The sequence below is a fragment of the Sesamum indicum genome, linkage group LG9, assembly GCF_000512975.1.
Source record: "Sesamum indicum cultivar Zhongzhi No. 13 linkage group LG9, S_indicum_v1.0, whole genome shotgun sequence".
NCBI lineage: Eukaryota > Viridiplantae > Streptophyta > Magnoliopsida > Lamiales > Pedaliaceae > Sesamum > Sesamum indicum.
The window spans coordinates 12225919-12248580 of record NC_026153.1 but is presented as its reverse complement, the minus strand read 5'-3'; the positions used below and the strand labels follow the sequence as shown (position 1 = coordinate 12248580).

Below are 22662 nucleotides of genomic sequence, written 5' to 3'. Positions count from 1 at the left end.
TTTGTGGTCGTCCCTTCTGCGGGGATCGTTGCTGTAGTAATGGCAAGAATGGAGATTTTTGTAGGAGTTTCCAGTGGATTCTAGAATAGCACATAATCCACGTCCAGTTATTCGAAAAATATGAGTATCTTTTGTGACCATCATTTATAGTTGGTCCCGTCAAGTGGTTCAAGCTTGGAGAGGTCAGGTAGTGTTTTAGCATTTGAAACAGCCATTATAACACTATTTTGCTTTCAACTGCTTGAAAATGAAAAACCGTGCCTTGGAAAACTACTGCCTTGAAAGCGAAATTTCGGTACTACCGTGGTACAGATAGTATAAACCAATCGCTCCCCAAGGTTAACGCATCTATTACTTTCTTACACGTGTACTCATAGAAGAAAGCTTGGAACAACGACGAAAAATAACACTTAGAAGTGAAAGAAGAGGAAGGAGCTAGAAGAGAAGAGGCTCTCGATTTTAGTGTGTTTGAAATGCATAGGGGCTGAGGCTATTTATAGATGTGTAGCTTGGTTGCTTGAGAAAGTTGGACTCTCTACCAGCCACAAAAAGGTTGCCAATGGATTTGTTATTTAAAATAAGCATACAATTCGGCTAAGAGAGCAAAGAAGAAGACTTGGTGACTAACATTAGTCATTCCCAACAACTGTATTCTCATTCACTTATAAAAAGAATATTATTCTTCATGATAATTAATTATCTTGATTAAAAGTAAAAAAAAAAAATATAGCAGATGCTATAATTATAGCTTCCTTTTAACCATAGGCAAAATCATAGTATTGTTGATTAACCATACAAAACTTAAGTTTTTGTTTTAGTTTTGTCTGATCGTAGTAGATAGTATTGAATTACTATGATTTTAAACCATATTAATTTATAATATAGGGTTTAATGCACTTTTGGTCTTTATCTTTAGGGTTTTGACAAATCTGTCCTTATCATTTGATATGGCAAATTAGTCTTTTATCTTCTTAAATGTTCGCAATTTTGGTCATTTGGCCAAATTAAGCCGAATTAATGCCCATTTTTCCCTTCTATTGAAAATGCTCTTCTAAATCCATACACATGCTCTTAATATGACCCAACATGCTTCCGAAATAAATTAAGTCCTTATAAATTTGTACCTCTTTTCTATCGCCTTCCTCTCGGGCATTCCAAGTCCTTGGTTTTACGGACTTCTTCCAACCAAACTACTATAGCAGATGATTCACAAGCACTTAGCTCCTTCAGCAACAGACAACACAGTCCTGTTTTGTTTCCTACCCTAGGGCGACTCTCAAATATAGGGACTTAGTAGAATTTTGGACAACAATTGAATAGAAGCCCAACTTTTATTAAAGAAATATATGAAATATTACATAAATATTATTTCCTCCATTGGAGGAGACAATTGTTTAACCTCTCATAAAATAGAGGACTTGACTCGTTGAGCAAACCCACATAAACTGAAAGATTAAAACTACAAAGATTTAAAAGACTCTGATGTTTTGAAGAGTAGGAGAAAAATTCTGATGTTTCCCATCTGCTTCATTGCCTTCTTATTTATAGTCGTTCGCAGACTTCAAATACGGGCTTCAAACTTGATTTTTTATGAATTCACTACGTTCGTCATCTTCTTGTCTTTTTTGATTGCATTCGTCATCCTTTCAACTTTTCCAGTTGTTGGCCATGATAACTTGTCGGCCACTTGATAACTAGCTGGATTTTCAATTTTTTTACTGTTGGCTTTTTTTGTCTTGTGTCAACAGTCCCACTGTCAAATTTTTACATGTGTTGAAATTTACTTTGTCTTGTAAAAATTCTTCCTTTTACTCTAGTTCAGTTTCGGCTCGGAATTCTATTGGATAATCCGAATTTTGGTTCCAAAAAGGGGCTTTTCTGATTTCTCATAGTAAGGACATACATGGTTATGTCATTGCCTAACATGCAACATGTTGCATAGCTTCATCTTATTTTACTGCAAAAGGGTGACGGAAATTTGCAACAAACATTTTACTGCAAATCCTTTTACAAACAACGGAGGGAGTTTGGCAGAAGAAGCAAACATTGCAACGTTGTCGACGCGGAATTTCATCTTTAACCTCATAGAAATGCAACAAAGGTGAGACGGGTAGTTGTAGTCACAAAATTGTATATGCATTGCGATTAGTAGCAATACATGGCACAGTCAATGGCAAATACAAGTAACTAACGGTTATAATTTCCATCGTTATCTTTGTTACATTTACGCATGTCGCAAACACCATCCCCATGTTCTGTCAACGATACTTAGTATAGCTACGCTTCTTCCATTTCTATTCCTACACTTCTTACTCTAACAATATATACAAACTCACTATTAATTATAAGCCCCATGTTCTATTAGTTTTCTTATCACTACAAGAAAATAAGTCAATAGCTATGAAAAAATTTAATACTAAAATCACCGTCGAGCTAATTAGACAGTAAACTCTTATAGCTAATCTACATTATTATTTAATATATATTTTTATATAATTCGTTGCTAAATTCGTGAGCAAGTAAAGTTTAGTTGCTAAATTTATTAGCAAGTAAATTTCTAAAATTAAATAATACAGATTGCTAACGATAATTTACTTATTAATTAGCCCATTGCTAATTTTTTTTACGTTGCTATTAAACTATCTTCTCGTAGTTTACTGCGTCGTATCCTGACACTAAATTTGAATCAATACCGTAAAGTAAATTGATCAGTGCATTTTTTATTAGGTAAGTAGAATTGACAGTCGCAACGGAGCAGAGCAGTTCAGTCAGTATTGGCAAAAACTACATTCATGAGTCATAATTAATAAGACGAGTACTTACTACCACTTGCATATATAGATCATAAGCTAAAAGAGAAAGAATTACAGAATATTGAAGAAGAAGCCCTCTTGCTTTTACTCTCTAATATGACAAAAATGTCCTCAGGAACTATATTAAAGTATGCTACATAATAAAACTAACTATAGGCCATAAAAAAACCATGGCACATAGCAAATTAAGAACTTAACCTTAATTTCTCTATATCCATATAGCATTACCCTTCATGAGCAGTGGCTTGAGCTTGCCCCTTATATTGAGGCTCATGATCTCATTCGAACCACCGACGAATTCCTTCCCTATGAACACGGCCGGGACGCTAGGGTTGCACCCTAATGCCATCAATGCCTTCTCGATCTCATGTCCATTTGGGAGCTCATCGAGCTCATGGATCACAGGGTTCGCCCCAAATCCACGGATAAGTGTACTTATCGCATGGGATATGCGGCAATTGGTTTTGCTGAATATCACCACTGGATTCTCAGTCCCTAACTTCATCACCATGTCCATCGTTGGTCGGAAAAAATGTGAATTATTTGAGTAAGATATGTTCTAATTCGAACAATAGCAGATATACATGTGATGTGAGGCTCGACTCTCTAGCTTGAGTTAACCGATGAGCTCCCACGACGACCTCTTTATATAGGGGAACATATTGAAGAAGATATCACAAAATCTGCTTGGATTGTGGCTTTGATCAATATCAGATGATAAAGGGCTTGAGGTGTCATAAATTGCAAGTTGCATGCAAAGGAATTGTTTCTGGAAAATTACAAGTGTGTAAAGGTAATAACCTTTATGATATTCTGGAATTATCCTTCCTTTTTTGGGCTAACGTACCACGTCAACAGTATATATATATATTCTTATACATGACAAACTTTCTTCCATATACGTGTCCTGATGAATCTTTTACCTTGTTATTATTTGATTTTTGGGTCAGATCACATGCATACGTGATCTGTGAGAATAACACACACCGTCCAAAATTTTCAGATTTGCAAAGGCTGATGGGAATAAGAAAAGGTGCTTGCAAAGGATAATGTTATAGGGCATCTTTAATTTTCATCCAGCAAAAGATTCCCATTGCTGCTGATCACAAGAAAAGAACACAAAATAAAAGTGTATGCATAGTAACATATGCATTCAAAACGACTCTTGAGATTGGGAAAAACCATAAATAAGATCTATGTCCGTACGTACTTCAACAAGATACCGATAACCTATAGCATATTGTACTCTAAAGCACTGAAAACAAACTTTTCTGAGTGAATTTATGTTCCACTGTCCTCTATAAAACACCGTAAAGAAATTTCTGTTCAAAACACAAGAAGAAATTTATATAATTAATTACTATGTCCAAAAGAAAAAAAACATAATTAGTTGAATTTATTATCCTGTATACTAGGGGTTGGCAAAATAAGAATAGGGGTGGCAAATAGTAACCCTTGAACTAATTTGTCTTTTGCAATTACAGGACTCCAACCACTTAATTTTTAAAAGTGGCCAAAATTTACTTATGTAAATGATCTTTTTGTTATTTGGAACGCTTAGGAAATAAAAAAATAAATTTAAACGAATTTTAGAACGATTTACAAGTTGTCACTGCAGACGGTGTTACTAATATTTAGGAAAGGTTAGTGAAGAACCATTCCAATTTGGCATGGTCACTGCAGATGGTGTTACTAATTTAGGAACGGTTAGTAAAGAACCATTCCAATTTGGCACGGTCACTGTGACACATTGATGGTGACCATTCCTAATATTGTATTTGATGATAAAAAATAGTTTTTTTTTAATTGGAACACTTTTGATAAACATTTGGAATGGTTATATAATTTATTTTGGGTTATTTTTGTAATGATTTTTATAATACTAATGTCTGAATTTTGAAATCGTATTTATTTCTATTAGTGATATACTGAGGAACGGATACTGAAATTGTTTTTATGGTCAATTTCTGAAATAGTATTAGGAATGGTCAATTTTTTGTTTGGAGAATCTGTTGTAATGGTTTTAGGGAAGGTCAATCTTATTCATGAAAACGTGTTTAGAACTGTTTTAACATTGGCATTAATTAGGAACTGTTTTTTGTTTAGATTTGTAACTCTTTTTATAATTACAAAAACAGTTCCTAATTTTTTGTCTTATAATAAAATATTTGAAAAATTATTTAATTTATATATTTAATAAATTTTAAAAAATAATTTAATTGATTCATTTTAATAAATTATAATAAATAATTAAATTAATTATAAAATTATAATTAATTATATTTATGAATTTAATTAATTGAATAAATATGGAATAATGGAATATAATAAAACATTATGAATACATGATAATTATGAAAAAAATATTATTTAATATAAAATATTGTTTGATTACAAAATTGAAAAAATTAAAACCTAATCTAAACCCTCATCAACGTCGTCCATTTCGTGCGTTCGACACCAGGGGGTTTGTCGAAGGCTATGCTGCGGCGGTTGGCTATGACTGTCAGACAGTCAAGGAGCTAGCCCGCATCTCCCTCATGGCCATCATGTTGACCATCATCATCTCCAGCCGGCCGATGCAATCCTCCATTGTCGAGTTTGATTGTGGCATGGCGGTGGAAGTGGGGGTGGCAATGGTGATGTGTAGGTTTGGCTGAAGATGTAGGCCTCAGAACCAAGACCGAATATACGATCCTTATTCTTGCCTCCAACTGTAGCCAGCCACACCTGTTGCTCGGTCATTCGCCATCGAAGCCTCCGATTCTATTGGGTATCATGATCCTCAGCCGTGGGCTGAGGTTGATGATCCTTCATCAGCTTTTGGAATGTTTCCTACAAAACAAACAAAATTATTAATACTTTACCCCAAAATTATTTTTAAAAAAATAAAATTACTAAAGTACTTACCACCACCTCAGCCGTAGCCATACCTCATTAGGTAGTCAAAGTGGCTTGAACAGATTCAACCGGGCGACGGTGAACTTCTTCCAAATGTATTTCCCGACCCATATGTGGAAGATCCGAAACATGGACTCAACATCACAGTCCCATCAGTAGGTCATCTACAGTAAAAAAATTAAAGAAAACATTAGTAAGATTCATTAAACAAATTAGATTATAAGATAATACCAAATTAATTTAAAGTGCATTACCTTCATGCTCTCTAACCAGAAATATTGATGCTCTAGCGGCACCTGCGCAAATATGACCACGGGTGGGGATAGTGTCCTACGACCACCGCATTGATGCGCTCGTGGAAGCAGCGTCATACTTGAAAGGACATGTCAATTAATGATTTTCAGATAAAATAATACTAAAAAATATTCGTAGACAAATTTAGCTCGCATCATCAAGGTTGATATACTGGCGCACTGATGGTGGGGGGCAGCCCATGGAACGGCAGGATCAGACGCTAGTGTGGCAGATGGTTGTCCAGCCCTCCTCAACTGCCGTGGCCGCACCAAATGGTCCAACATCATTCTGCAGCGGCTGACGGTCCGACCGTGTCAGGTGGTGGGGATGGTCGAAAGACTTCCCCAGCCTGAGAAGAATCAGACGACACAGATGAAAGTGGCGGGCCAGGACAACGACCATGTGGTATAGGAGGCGTACCACTAGACATATTCTATACAAATTATAGCAAGTATTAGTTTTTATAATTATTGAAAAAATTACCCTAATTTAATAATTATTAAAAAGAATATACTAATTCTTTTACATTGGAATATTATCATGAATTTATAATTATTGTATTCATTAATTATTTGAAAATATATAGTTCCTTTGTGCACATATACAAATGGGTCAAGCATTACTTTAAGCTTCTTGAGCCCATCATTTGAATTTTTTGGTACAGTACTATTCAAGTTTATCCACTTTTTTATATCAACATTATCTTTTATTGACAAATAAATATGGATAAACGTAACTAATTCTACTAGTAAAAATTCACTTCATGGGCTAAAAAACTTAAAGCAATGCGTGATACGATTATACGTGGGCACAAAGGAACTATACATTTTTAAAAAATTAATAATTATTAAAAATATTATCCTCATTTTGTGGTCATTGTAATAATTATGTAAATGTATTTTAATTTAAAATATTATCCTAATTTTGTTATTTGATATTATTATGTAAATAATAATACAATTGAAAATATTAGCCTTATAATATGGCTAAATGCATAAAACCCCCCTGAATTTTAAAAAGTCTGCAAAAAAACCCTCATGTTATAAGAATAGGCTAAAAGCCCTCATGTGTTTTATAAAACTTAGCAACAAACACCCCTTCCATTAGTAATTAACGGAAGGTGTATTACATGCGCTCTTTTTGCAAGTGGGGATATTTTTTAACTGTTTTTTACCTTTTTCTTAGGTGTTTTTTACTAAAATACTCTTTCTTTATTTTTGTTTTATTTTTGTACTTTTTTTATAATTTAAATTGAAATATTAAATTATATTTAATTTATTAAATTAAATTATATATAAATAATTTTATAATTGTTAATTGTTAAATCTAAATTTTTTTAATTAGTTAAAATATATATTTAATTACAATAATTATTCTTAATTAGTTAAAAAAATTAATATCATAATTATTTAAAATATTCTTAATTAACTAAAATATATTTTAATTAATATATTAAAATTAATTAAAAAAATTTGAAAAAAAAAGAAAAACCAAGCGATTTTGTCCCTTTTTCGCCGGAAACTCGTTTCTAAGTTTCCGGTGCCTTCCGGACGAGTTTTCAATGGAAAATGGTACCATTTGAATCCTCACTTCAAAATGAACATTTCCATACCTTGAATTTGAGTTTTCGTGAATCATAGACATTGGGCTCAAGCCACGATTCCCAAACATATTTTTCGTTGATTCGTCTCCACCCGGTTGAATCTCAGTCTCAGACTCGTTTCTTCAAGATAATTTTAACGAGACCAGCCTCACTCAATTTGATAAAAAATATACAAAGATACAGTGATTTTAAATAACTGCGGCACCGCGATAGATGGTGGTGGGGGGCATGGGGGTGGGGGGGTTGGGGGCAACGGGGGGGAAAGGGTTTAAAATCTAACGATTGAGATTAATTGATTAGATCTAACGATCAGTATTTGATTAAAGAAGATCCAAATGTCATTAAAATAAGAAATAATATATATTAAGTAAGGGTATAACGGTTATTTTCTAAAAAATTAACACTGTTAGTTGGATTTAACGGAGAGAGGGCGATTGAGTTGAGTTTTATAAAACACAAGGGAGCTTTTAGCCTATTCTCATAACAGGGAGCTTTTAGGCTATTAAAATTATTAATTATTGAATAATATTATTATAGAGAATATTAGCCTCATTTTATGATTATTGACATTATTATGTAAATAATGTTATTATTTATTATATTTATCTAATTTTGTGATTATTGATATTATTATGTAAATAATATTAATATTGAAATAATATTAATATTTTTATTATTGTAATTATTATGTTATTAATTTCCATTATCGTAAAATCTATACTAAATTAATTAATTTCCTAAATATATTATAATATCCTAAATAAAAAGGGAGAAAAAGTCAGAATATAGGAACAGTCCCAAAATAAGTTCCAACAAATTTAATTTCACACCAAAGAAAAATTGGAACTTATTTGAAATACATTAAAGAAAATCAAATGAAATAAATATTAAAATATATTGAATAAATAACTATTAAAAATATATTAAATAAAATAACTATTAAAATATATTAAAAATAATAATTTTTCTAACTGCATTTATAACGACTTTTGTAACACACCAAGAACAGATAAAATTGTCAGGCTGCTAAAAAGAATGTGCCAAAAAAATTTACTAATTTTGAACTAGGTCGTTCCAATAATCGTTGCAAAAACAGTGAAAAAAATAATTACAAATGAAGTGGAAAAAACAGATATAATATAATTCAAACCCGTTATAAAAAGTATTACAAAAACTGTTCCAAATATTGAACACAACTATACCTAAATATTTTACAGAGGCCGTTACAATAACAGTTAAATCAAATTCAACTGAGCAGTTTCACTACAAGAAAACAGGGTATCAGAGACAGAATGAAACTATGATTTCCATCTGTAAAATGAATCAGCGAAGGAAAAACCGTTGCCGCAGTATGTGGATGAAAGCCCTGTGGCTAAATATTAGCGACGGAAACATTCGAAGATCCACCAAAAAAAAAGGAGGACGTCAAATTAGATCGATAGGCTAGCTTGCCTTAGCTTCCTTGAAAGACTCGCAAAAAGGTATGAATATTCCACAAAAAGGCACTTTACGTAAAGAGGGTCACTGGCAACTACCAAAAAGGTTGGGGAAGGGAAGACCTATACTATAGGTATTATTATTATCCCCTAACAAAGCCTATTCTCATATTCTGCCATCTACAATATCAGGTAAGAAAAGAAATGGCGAAAGAAGGACTGGTTGAACTGGCTTACACCCCTAGACCTCGTAACACGTAACTGGCTGCAAGGGATAAACAATAGCTGGTAGAGAAAAGGGGTTACCAAAGGGCAAAGCTTACAACTCCCCCTGGAATTGGATCACACTGGATCTCAAACCGCAAAATCTCTAATTCTGAGACTCAACATTTATGTCGCTAATTCTGTCAACAAACAAGAACAAAGTGTTAGAGTAATCCGTTTCTGATTTTCGTAGGCAATCCGTCTCTGATTCCTTCGATAAAAAACAGAACTTTCCGTCTCTAAAGGTAAATTTTTGTTTGTTAATTTTGTCTCTAATTCTGTCTCTGAGACGGACAAAATAATCCGTTTCTAATCCGTTTGTAAAACCTTACGATTTTCATCTCTAATCCGTCTCTAATTGTTTTTTGTTTTTTTGGCAGATTTTTTAATTTTTGTGCCCAAATTAATACCTTGGTCATTATACCATCAATACCAAAATTCAAATTTTCAAACCAAGAACAATAAAAATTAACAAAAAAGATAGTCATAATACAACCAACAATAATATAATTAATATCATTGTATCATCCAAATACTACCAAATAATATCAATGTATGCACCCCAAATCAACAAACGTAAGTCAAAATACAACCCAAATCAACATAAACTAAGTCATAAACAACCAACAAAAAAAATAAACTAATGATCTTTCCTAGAATGTTGTTGCTTCTGCTGTCCTGATCCACCAGCAAATTGATGGTTTGTGTATCCCACATGTTGAAGTAATTTTCGAACTAATTCTTGTAGGTCTGCCTCCCTCTATCGAGCCTCTTCCTCCCTCTTTCGAGCTTCTTCAAGAGCAATTTCAAGCAATTTTCTATTTTCTTCTTCTCGTCTTGAAAATTCTTCTTCCGTCTTCTTAGCATTAGAGCGCATGTCCTCACAGTCTTATTTTAGAAAGAGAAAAACTATTTTGCACAGAGTTTCCAACAGAATATAGTTGGCACTCAGAAATTGACAGCCATAGAAAAATATTTATGACTCACAGCAAGATTCACGGTTCAAGAAAGTCATGTTTCCCCAGAAACACTAATAATGACTATGAGGTTTTAATTGTTACCTCTTGCCTCCCAATAAAACCTTGCTGCTTGAGATCATACAATTGAAAAGAAACTGCAGTGTGAGAAGACGAAGATGTTATAATATTACGTAGAGTACAAACAAAGCATGAAATATTAAAATTGATTCTAAATTCGAATAAGTAGAAAATCAAATTCTATATGTAAGTTTTGACATACATTCGATCTTATCATCAATAGAAGCATTTGGATGGAGTACAAATAGTTTAGTTTTATTATAATTAATTAAAATTAAATAATACATTATAATTATACAAATATATATATATATATTTGATCATGTCATATAAAATTTTACAACTTAATTATTATTTCCATAAATAAAAAATTCTTATTTTTGTATTTTAATATTTTCATAATTAAAAAAATTCCTAATTACAACATCAGAGACGGAAATTTCTGTGGCTAAATTAAAGAAAAAGTTAGCCACGAAAATAGAGATGGAAATAACCAAAAAAATTAAGTGCCAGCCATCCCGATTTTGAAAGCAATCATTTAATAGTGTCAGAGATGGATATAGAGACAGGTTACAACATATTTTAGCGAAATTATATATCCATCTCTAAAATAATTAATAATTTATAATAAAAAATTCGGTCTCTAAATCCATCTTTGATAAAAACGGATTTCATTCCGTCTCTAAATTTCCGTCTCTGATACCATGATTTCTTGTAGTGTTACAAAAGCAGTTCCAAATTTACTTTTTTTCCATATCAATAGGTTTGTAACGGCTACATGTGGCCATTATAAAGATCGTTACAATTGTATTGGTCTTCTCTAAAGCCGCCACAAAAAATTTGTAACGCCTCGTTTAGCGCGGTAGGCTTTTTCGTTACAAAAAGCCGTTACAAATTAATAAAAAAGCCATTCCCATAAAATAATTTTTTTATAATGATAGGGAAAGGTTGTCATATTTGGTCCCAAACTTATCAGAGCATCGAAATTTAGTCCAATTCATTATTTTTTCCATGCAAAGTTAGTTTGAACAGTGAAAAACTAACGGAAAAGGTCATGTAAAAAGCCTTCTCATTGTGATGAATTGGATTCCCTTGTTGCATTTTCTATTCCACCTCAAGTGTAAAATACTTTTCTTAGATGAAATTGACAACATTACTTTATGGAATTTTGTAACTTTAGCTGGTTAGCACTTTTGGTTCTATAACTTACTCCATTACGCATTCAATCCTTTTCTTTAAAGAATTTAGTCCTAAGCATACCACTTTTTGTCCTTTTTTGTCGAATTTAGTTCCGTGTTTACAATTTTAGTCCCCTTCATACGGTAATAGATCTCATTTTTTGTTTTGTAACTATGAGTCATAGGACCAAAATTATTAATACAGGACTAAGTTTGGCAAAAAATGACCAAATGTGATATGTTCACGACTAAATTCGTCAAAAAAAATTAAGAACTAAATATAAAAATAAAGTTATAGTACTAAAAATGCTAACAACTTAAAATTACAGGACTAAAAATATAATTTTACCTTACTTTATACACATAACATGTTTATATAAAATAAAAGAAAAGATGCAACAAGAATTACAGTAAACAATCCAATCCGGATCAATATTGTGCGAGGGCAATATGCAGAGCTGACTTATTATCGAAAAGGTATAAGACAGCTGAAAGAAGCATCAAACGTACCAAGAGAATGAAGATGATGAGGATAAGATAAGTGACAACATAATCTTCCACTTCAAATACACATCATCTGAAATTAGTTCAACAGAGATTGACTCGAAAAGTAGCTTTTTTAGGGTTTGTATCAAGTACCTTCTTTCAAGTACGTACGGACGTTTCTATCATTTCTGCTTCTTTGCATTCTCAAGAGTCGTTTTGAATATTATGTTATTACATACATACACTTTCATTTTCTTCTATATATCTGTTGTTTGTGTGTCCGAATCTTTGGATGCCCAATGAGATAAGCCTTAGCAACACGTTTTCTATTCTTACAATTGGCTTGAAATATGGGAAGATACGCTATCTGTATCAGCCTTTGCAAATCTGAAAAATATATTAAATGATACTTATTATCCGAAAAAATTATAATTTTAATCTCGTAAGTATAAATATGATTATTTTATTCTTGATGAAATTCAATTTGGTGATTAAATCCTACCGCTTAAAAAAAATGGCAGCTTAAGAAAAAAGTTTGGTGCAAATTACAAATTTGGCCGGTATTTGGCATGCGCGTCTCACGTGAATCCCAAATTCCGGTCAGATTTGCAATTTTGTCTGATATTTCCCTTAATATTGTGACAGTTATTTTAAATTATAGGACTTAATTGCTAAATTAGATTGCAGCATAATTAAAATTATCACCCTCTTTGGTTATGGAACCAAAATTTGGATGAGTTATAATTGTAGAAAGTTCTGTTTGTACTTATCAAGTCTGCTCATACTTATTCTTTTTTTCTCAGTGTTTGTTTTTATTAGAATCCCAGTATTTAATTTTTGTTGAGTCTGTTGCCAACTACAGTTCAAAGTGAGTTAGTTTTCTTCTTTAGCTAGAACTCTATTCTCTATATATAACCTCACATCTCTGTAACTTTAGTACTTGAGAGTTTTGATGAATAAAGTCCTTGAGTTTTTGGATGAATGAAGCCTAGTTTTTCCTTCTCTAATTTACTGCCATGAATATACTCTGTTCCCCACACTTCAAATTTTAACAATAATTAAGAAATTGTTTAGGGTAATTATGGGGGGTGATAATTTTAATTCTGTTACAATTTAATTTGGCAATTAAGTCTTATAATTTTAAAAACATTGACACATCAGGATCAAAGTCCTCTGGAAATTAAAATGTTGGTTGGAAGTTGGCATGTGTGCCTTACGTGACCCCCAAATTCCCTCAAGATTGCATTTTCCCGCTAGTTTTGCCCGTAATATGCTTGTCTTTAAAATTATAAGACTTAATTGTTAAGTTGAATTGCAGCCGAATTAAAATTATCACCTCCTACAGTTACAAAATCAAAATTATAATTTTTTTCTTATTATTATTACAAGAAAAATCAGAGTTATCTAACAATTGATCAATACCATGATGTTCTATAAGAATCAACTCAAATATTATCCATGATAATATCCCAAAATATTGTCCAATTATATGATAATGAAGTTTGGTAGAAAACATGTGACAGTATTTCGAAACCTTTAAAGCCCAAGAAAGAAAAATATTCGAGAATATGAGAAAGGTGATCTTATACCCTTGTGATTTTCCACAACAAATTCCTATGTATGCAACTTGCAATTGATGACACGTCCAGCCCATTATCATCTTATGATATAAAGCCAAAAATCGAAGCATATTTTCTGCAATCTTCCGACTAGACATGGCATCTTTCTCGATCCATTCCCCTATATAAAGAGGTCATGGAAGCCCATCCGTTAACTCAAGCTGAAGTCGAGCCTCAAATATACTTAGACAATTCACATATTGCCGACCAACGATGGACATGGTGACGAAGTTAGGGACGGAGAAGCCGGTGGTGATATTCAGCAAAACCAATTGCGGCATATCCCACGCAATAAGTACACTTATACGTGGATTTGGGGCGAACCCTACGGTCCATGAGCTCGATGAGCTTCCAAATGGACATGAGATCGAGAAGGCATTGATGGCGTTAGGGTGCAATCCTAGTGTGCCGGCCGTGTTCATAGGAAAGCAATTCATCGGTGGATCGAATGAGATCATGAGCCTCAATATAAGGGGCAAGCTCAAGCCATTGCTCATCAATGCCAATGCTATATGGATATAAATCACAAAATAAGGGCGAAAAGGGAGCAAAGTTCACATTTTTGCTATATGCCATGTATTTTTAATTATGGCTTATAGTTAATATATATATATATCTTATTATGTTAAAATTTTTAGTAGCTCTTTTGGAGTTGGTATTTGAGGAGTCATATTAGTGTATGGATGTGAGGGTTTCTTCTTCAATATATTATGTACTTCTCTTTTGGTTTATGATCTATATATATAATGATCACAAACATTCAAGTTTATTTCACACAAATATATGTGCACTGTTTTATGTATCATGCAGCACTGAATTCAATTAACAAGTTAGGGAACATTATTCTTTTTGTTTTTTAATTTTACGCACCAGTAAATTTACTTATGGTCTTTTGTTAATTTAGTCCTCTAATTTACAAGAATGTGTAAATTTAGTCTTCGGTGGTCGGAATTCGCAATTTTAGCCACAAAAGAGAATGTGCTTTAATTTGTACATGAGGCCTGTTATCAAATTTTTTATTTTTCTAGAAAGAAAATCATTTTTTTTATTTTTATATGGTGAATATGATGTATAATTATCTTTGTATAAAAATAAAATTGAACTCTTGGAAATATAATAATAGTATATTGCTTAACTTAAAATCGAATATTCTCTTTTTTCTTTTTCATGTTCAAAAGTGACAATAAAAATCGTAATTATGAATAAAATTTATAAAACCTATTTAATATGAAAAAATAATTAAAAAATCTGAGTCGATCTTTTAATTTTAGGATTTATAGATAAGTCTAATAAAATTAAATTTTAAAAATATTTATTAAATGTTAACAGCTACAATTTGATGGAATGTACTTTTAACTAAATTATTTGATGGATCTCAAATATATATAAAATTCATATTAAGAGGTTTCTTTCTATAAAATGGAACTATATGTTTAGAAAACCTCTAAAAATAAATTATATGTATATATATATATATATATAATCCACGAAAAAAATTAATTAAAAGATATACTCTGCCAACTTTTTATTCGAAAATCGAAATATTTAATGAATATTGTTAAGGTTTAGTTGTTTATACTTATCTTTCATTCTTAAAACAAAAAATTATTGACTTAGATTTTTTTATTATATTTTCGTATTAGATAAGTTTTATAAAATTTATTTATTCATAATTTTAATTTTTTTAACTACTGACAAGAAAAAGAGACTATTTATTTTAAGTTAAGCAATATATTCTTATCATGCTGGCAAGAGTTGAATTTTTTTATTATTCAAATTAGATAATTACAACATATCAGCATAAAAAATATTAAAACAAATATTTTTTTAATTTAAAAAAGGGCTGATTTGATAATTTTACAAACTTAAGAGACTAAAGTGATAAAGTCAAACTTATTGACCATTTTATTCTCCGAAGAGTCAAAATTCGGCCACATTTTTGCTAAAAAATAATCAGTGGAACTAAATTGGGACAAAAACTAAAGTTTAAAGGTTGCTAGAATCAAAAAATAAACTTGAGGAATTAAACTGATTCTAAATAAAAACTTAAGGGACCAAATATAACATTTATCCGATAAATTATCAATAGTTTACACGAATTTTACACACATTATAGAGTTTAATATAAAATTATAAAATATATTTTATAATTTTTTTATCGCTTTATCTAAAAATTAAACATCTATAAATAAGTTAATATATATATATATATAAAATAATTACTTAAATTAGTTTATATAAAAATCGTAATTAAATAATATGTGTTTGTTGTAGTTCAAGTGACATAATGAGCATTTCGACGTAATTTTTGTTGACCAATTGGCAACAAAATTTTTCAATCACTTATAACATCACCACCACATCAATTTTCTATCCTAGTTGAAAATTCCGACCAAAACACCTGATAAATTCTGACGATAAATACTGAAAAATTAATTAAAAAATATAACAGACCATATTTACGTATTTTTGTAAATTGAATGACTAAATTAACAAAAATTATACTTAAAGAAGTAAATCAACGGGGGTAAAATTAAAGAACGAAAAAATATTTTTGTTCGCATATCTATATTATAATAAGGACGAGCATCTTATTGGTGTCTTTTTTTTTTCTTATTTTATTGTTTAATTTAATTTGTTTATTTATCCATCTAACGTCTTACTCTCTTACTGATAGTTATTTTTTTTCATGCATTTTTTTGTTAATATATTTTTTATAAATTTAACATTAACTTATTATTTTATATATACTTTATCAATAAATATTTTATATATATATATATTATTTTTAATAGTATTACAGAATTCTCATATACATAGAATGTACCATAAATTATCAATCTATACTATATATTAAGGCAGAGCACCTCTTTGGTGTCTCTCTTTTTTTTTGGTATGTCTCTTTTTTACATTTAATTTATTTTTTAAAAATTTTCATCTAACTTCCCACTCTCATTATCTTTTGATAGTTATTTTATTTTTCTTTTAATATTCTTTCATATTTTTTCAGTCACCATTCTTTTACAAATTTAATATTAACTTATTATTTTGTATATATTTTATTAAATAATATTTTATTTTAAATGATATTTATAAAATTTGTATATACATAAAGTGTGCCACAAATTAATGGTGTTGATCCAAGTTTAACATGCTGAGAAGAAAGAAAGGTTATAAAAAATCACCCTTATATAACATCTACCCAAATTATACTACGGTTTTGAGATTTTATTGTTCATACCATATATTTAAGAAAAATCACAGAGTTAGTCCCATAATTAGATTTTTATTAAATTTTAATGATAGCTAGCACATGCATTACATATGGCCATTAACCTAATTAGTAATATTGTACTTTTAGTCCCATTTGATAAAAGGATCATCATATATAGCTAAATTGAATATATTGTCCTATGTTTTAGAACATGTGGCAAATTAAGGACTCTAATTATAAGAGTGGCAAATCATAATCCATAATTTAATAACTTTTAGTAATTAGAGGATTTCCGTCACCGGAGTCTCATAATTTGCCAGAAATTGTAGAAGTAGATGAAATTAGGGTTGTTTTTAATTGTGATTTTTGCTGACAAAGCATCCAATCAGCCTCCTAACCACTTAAGCAATTACTACATTGCTTTGTATGCCCTGTATATTAGGAGGTGGCATTTTAAGAATTGCAGTGACAAAGGTCTAACAATTAAGTATGTACCCCTACCTAATTCATTAACTTTGCGCTTTCAGAACTTTTTTTTTTCTTTTATGTCATCAGATTATGTGTATCAGTACATTGTTTTCACTTGGTAAATGACTTTTACGTATGTCAATTTGATTGTCTGGTTACAGTGTAAGCTAACAACATGGTATAAGACATTCGAAATAAGTGTCAAGATGTATTAATATGGTAATTTGAGAACAATGTTTGGAACAGAGTTCATATACAAAATAATATAAAGTTCTTCACATTCTAAGTTTACAAAAAGGAGGCTAAAATATTATTCACAAATCGGGAAACAAGTACACAGAAATATCAGTCTTTTGTACCTACAGTGCTTAAAATGCCACCTCCTACCGAACATACAGGGCATAAATGCACTTTAATCACTGCTTATATGGCTAGGGGGTTAATCGATTGGATGCGTAGTCAGCAAAATCTCAGTTTAAAAAATTCTAATTTCATCCACATCGGTAACTTATGAAAAGGTAAAAAATTCAGGGGTGACCAGAGTCCTCTAATTTTTAAAAATTATTCAATTATAAGTTAAATTAATTTGTCACCCCTTTAGCAAGAATCTTAAAATGCCAGCTACCAATGTACCAGGCAGTAAATACAATTTAGCCTCTTCATATATATAGTCCCAAACTTTTGGGCTTAGCATATTTAGTCCAAACATTTTAAATATTATTATTTTTTTGTCTTCTCTAAAATTTTCCTTAAGAAAAGTAATGAAATTGAATTGTTTAACCTATAGTAAGTTAGTAATGAGTCAATCGAGGTAAATATGGATTTTTATTCTACTTTTTGCTAATATCAACAAATTCTATGAATATTCACTACTGGAGGGATTTATTTAGTAGATGGAAACAAATGTTTAGATGTAATTTTTCAAACCATAGAAAGTTTATGTATAACTACACCAGACCTCGATGGATTACAATAGAAAAAAATGCAAAGAACCTCCTTGTGATATTGCAAAAGAGCAAATTATCCCCCTATGAAAAAAAATAGCAATTTTACCTCTTTGTGTTTTTGAAAATGCTTTAAATTAGCCCCTTATATTTTTTAAAATGAAGCAAATAGGGATGAAAATTTAATCCGAATCTGTTATGTAGCAGTGCCATTTAGCCTAAAGAATGCAGGAGCCACTTACCAACACTTGGTGGATAAAATATTTTGTTCACAAACTGGAAAGAATATTGAGGTGTACATGGATGATATGCTAATAAAAAGCAAGGAGGCTAAAGATCACATTGTAGACTTAGAGGAAACATTCTCTATTATAAGGAACTATCGATTAAAGCTCAATCTTGAAAAATGCGCACTTGAAGTAAAAACAGGACATTTCCTGGGGTTTATGGTCATTTTGTACATGAAAGCACCTTCCAACGTTAATGAAGTACAAAGACTGGTGGGAGGGTCGCAACACTCAGCTGTTTTATCTCTAAGTAAGTGGAAAAAAATTTGCCCTTTTTTAAAGTGTTGTCGAAGGCGAAAAATTTTGAATGGGACATTGCATGTTAACAAGCCTTTGAGGAACTCAAGCGATATTTAGCGGGGCTCCCCCTACTGGTGAAACCGTCTCCAGGGGATACCCCCTATGTATACTTATTAGCCACCCCCCAAGCTATCAACTCTGTCCTCATTCGTGAAGATGGAAAATAAATGTCGATTTACTATATCATTAAAGTACTCAACGGAGCATAAGAACGATACACTCCTATTGAGAAAATGGCCCTTGCACTTGTCATTACAGCTAGAAGACTGCGTCTCTATTTTCTCTCACATCCCATTAGAGTAAAGACAAACCTTCCTTTGAAGCAAACTCTAGGGAAACTGGATACATCAGGATGACTAGTGAAATAATCAGTAGAATTGACTTAATATGATATCTCATAATTGCCCCCGACAACAATGCAGAGATAGTCATTACTTCACCCCAAGGAGAAGATTTAGAATTCGTCGTCAAATTTGGGTTTAAAACCTCCAACAACAAGGCTGAATACGAAGCAATTGTGACAGGTCTTAAAATGGCGCATGAAGTAGGAGCTAGACATCTGATTGCTTATTCAGATTCACAGCTCATAGTCAAACAAGTGGAAGGTTCATACGAAGTTAAAGAAGAAAATACGATACAATACTTCCAACAGATTGCATAATTAAAGACAGGATTCGAGAGGTTTCAACTTATTCAAATCCTAAGGGAGGAAAATATTAAAGCAGATTTTTTTCGAAACTTACTAGTACTTTAGAAGACTGCAGAACGAGGCATATAACCATACAATACCTCCCCAGACCAAAAGCACCATACTTTGTCTAGTATTCAAGCAATATCTTCCATAAGAGATTGAAGGATGCCTATTACCCAATGGCTCGAAGAGGGACACCTCCTTGATAATACGTGGGAGGCAGTAAGACTGAAAGACCGATCTACCAACTGGAACACATATTCTTAAAGACATACATAGTGGTTGTTGTGGAGCGCATGCAGGAACATAGATCCTTTCCAATAAAGCCTTGCGGGTTGGATACTTCTAACCCTCCATGAAACAAGATGCACGGCAGTTAGTAAGCAAATGCGAGAAATTCCAGAAATACATCAATCTGTAGAGCCCCTCACAACCATATTATCACATTGTCCCTTCGCACAATGGGAAATGGATATTGTGGGGCCTTTCCCTATGGCTTCTGGTCAAAGAAAATTTCTTCTATTACTTCATTAAATGGGTGGAGGCTGAGCTACTTGCCCATATTATAGAAGCAGAGGCGATGAAATTTATATGGAGAAATTTCATCTTCCTTTTTGGACTCCCTTGAGAAATAATCTCAAACAATGGTCGATAGTTCCAAGGTCATAGAATACAAGATTGGTGTAAAAGTTTGCATATCAAATAAAGATTTACATCAGTAGTACACCTCAGTCCAATAGACAATTGGAGGTGACTAACCCAATCCTAGTGCAAGAATCAGAAGAAAAGACTAGAACAAGTGGTGGAAACTAGACGGAATAACTATCTAGTGTCTTATGGGAATACCAAACAACCCAAAAAGGGGGTAGCCCAATGGAATAACCATGGACCTGATCCAAGAAGGAGGCCTGGTAAACATTTTCCATGTAACAGCCTCACATTCAAGGCTCAACCAGGACAACCCAAAAGAAGGGAGGTGCCCCCAAGATCCAGGACTCCTAAACCTAGAGGGACTCCTGGCAGAATAGGAGCCTCACCTGCAAGGAGTCCTCCCCTAGACAAACATATATTGTTGTGAGGTGATTAGTTGAAGATAAGATCGAACCAACTCTTATCTACATGTACTTTGACCCATTTTTCTGAGGGTAAAGGTGGTGTTGAGAGTCCAGCAGAGGGGACACCCCTCTAAATATATAGGTTCAGTCCCTCGATTGTGACACCCTTTAGAATCTGAAAAATCACCTTCTATTCTTGCTTTAGCAATCGAATTGCACTCTTATCACAATTTCGTCTACAAATCTCTTAATCATATCTCAATTTCTCATTACGATTTATTTTTTATGATTATTTATTCCTAAATTCGAGACTAACTTGACCTCAAAATGCTAACGTGTTGTTTTGCAGGTCACATTTTCCAAATTCTTTTATTCGACTGGTGCAAGTTCATTGCTCGAATCCAAGCTTGTTGGGTCCGTCATGAAATTGCACGCATCATTTGTAAATTCTGGCACTGAAAGGACCAAATCATGAAAAATTAAAAAGTTACAGAACCTATTTGTTACCTTATAAAGATAAAGCACGAAAACGCAAAAATGCTAGAGTTATCAGACCAAAAATACATTTTTAAGCCTATCTTTTTATATATTTGATGAAATTAAAGATTTTGATATTTAGCTAATATATTTAGAAATAAAATTATTTAATTTTTTTAATATATAATCTTTAGACAGTTAGTCTTGGCAAACAACGGTTGAGACTCACCTCAACAGGAATACAAGAGCTCATGACTCGTGATAAAAGTACGCACGCGCGATCGCTTTAGTAACCATATTAACATCATGAAAATGTAGCTAGAGAATCAAGATGAGGATAAGAACCATTACAGCACATTATAATCCTCCATATCTCTAATGCATGCAACAGAGATTGACTCAGAAAAAGTTTGTTCTTTTTGCTTTTTGGTGCTCTATACTGTACTGGAGAATGTGGTCTTCCAGTACCTTCTTCCAGTACGTACGGACATTTAATCTTATTCTAGGTTTTTGCAATCTCAAGAGTCGTTAGGAATATGTTCTACAGACCTTTACTTTCTGTTTTTTTGTTGTGATCAGCAGCAATAAGAATCTTTAGCTGGATGAAAAAGATGTCCAACAAGCTGATAAACCTTAGCAAACACCTTTTCCTGTTATCAGCGGCCTTTGCAAATCTTGAAAATTTGGACGGTGCGTGGTATTCTCAGATTGCATATATGTCTAAACCAAAAATCAAAACAGGGTAAAAGATTAATGGGGACACGTACACAGTAGAAAATTTGTCATATATATGATAGGATCGCATTTTGTGCTTATTTTATATAATATTTTATCCTATTTTGTGACCAAATGCTCCTAATTAAATATTATTTTGTAGCATTAGGACAAAAGGAATGGAAAATGAAGAAAAGCACCAAAATGGAAATTTAAACAAGACTCAAACTCAATTTTTGGCAGGAGTTTGGAACTGCTTGGACTACCTCTGATGAAGGAAGAGTTTAACTAGGATTATAATTTTATCTCTATAAGTCTTTTAGTTCCACTAGGAATCTACTTCTAATCCTAGTAGAACTAGGTATCTAGCTATTATAAATAGGTGATGTAATTCACTTTAAGAGACAACTTTTGAACTCTTTTATTTCTCTACGTTTTTATATTATTTTGCTTTTCTTGCGTTCTTCCATGAGCATGTCTAGCTAAACCTCTCATTCCGGTTGAAGACTTGGTGAACGCTTAAATCCAACGGGTTGTGAGATCTAATTTATGCTTTCTACTTTTATTCATATTGGTATTTGTGTTGTTCTCTGTGCTTTTATTACAAATAATCTGATTTATTGTCAAGAATATTTGCCTAGCCAATTGAACTTTCAAATCCGTAATTGTTTGTTTAGTTCGATAACTAGTGGTAACACAACATAATTGATTATGTAGAAGTTTTCGATTATGTTGTGGGGAATGCACAATCTAACTTAAATAAATCCTCGTAGGAATTTATTGGTTAGAATTGGGCCTTTCTAGTTCTTAATGCTGTCGGTAAATTAAATCTTGAGGACGTCCCCAAGGTTGTTTACTGATTAGGGATTTAGTCAACGGAC

The 22662-nt window shown here is 32.0% G+C and overlaps 2 protein-coding genes across 2 annotated transcripts; one reads left to right on the top strand and one right to left on the bottom strand.

Moving 5' to 3' along the window:
- Positions 2822–3435, bottom strand: LOC105171261 (monothiol glutaredoxin-S2-like). Its single transcript, XM_011092316.2, has one exon. The coding sequence runs from the start codon at positions 3328–3330 to the stop codon at positions 3022–3024; it is 309 nt and encodes a 102-aa protein (XP_011090618.1). The 5' UTR covers positions 3331–3435; the 3' UTR covers positions 2822–3021.
- On the top strand, positions 13779–14162 carry LOC105171260 (monothiol glutaredoxin-S1-like). Its single transcript, XM_011092315.2, has one exon. It carries the CDS (start codon positions 13845–13847, stop codon positions 14151–14153), a length of 309 nt encoding a protein of 102 aa, XP_011090617.1. The 5' UTR covers positions 13779–13844; the 3' UTR covers positions 14154–14162.

Excerpts from the sequence above, each read along its gene's own strand:
- LOC105171261 (XM_011092316.2), bottom strand. The coding sequence starts at position 3,330 with ATGGACATGGTGATGAAGTTAGGGACTGAGAATCCAGTGGTGATATTC.
- LOC105171260 (XM_011092315.2), top strand. The coding sequence starts at position 13,845 with ATGGACATGGTGACGAAGTTAGGGACGGAGAAGCCGGTGGTGATATTC.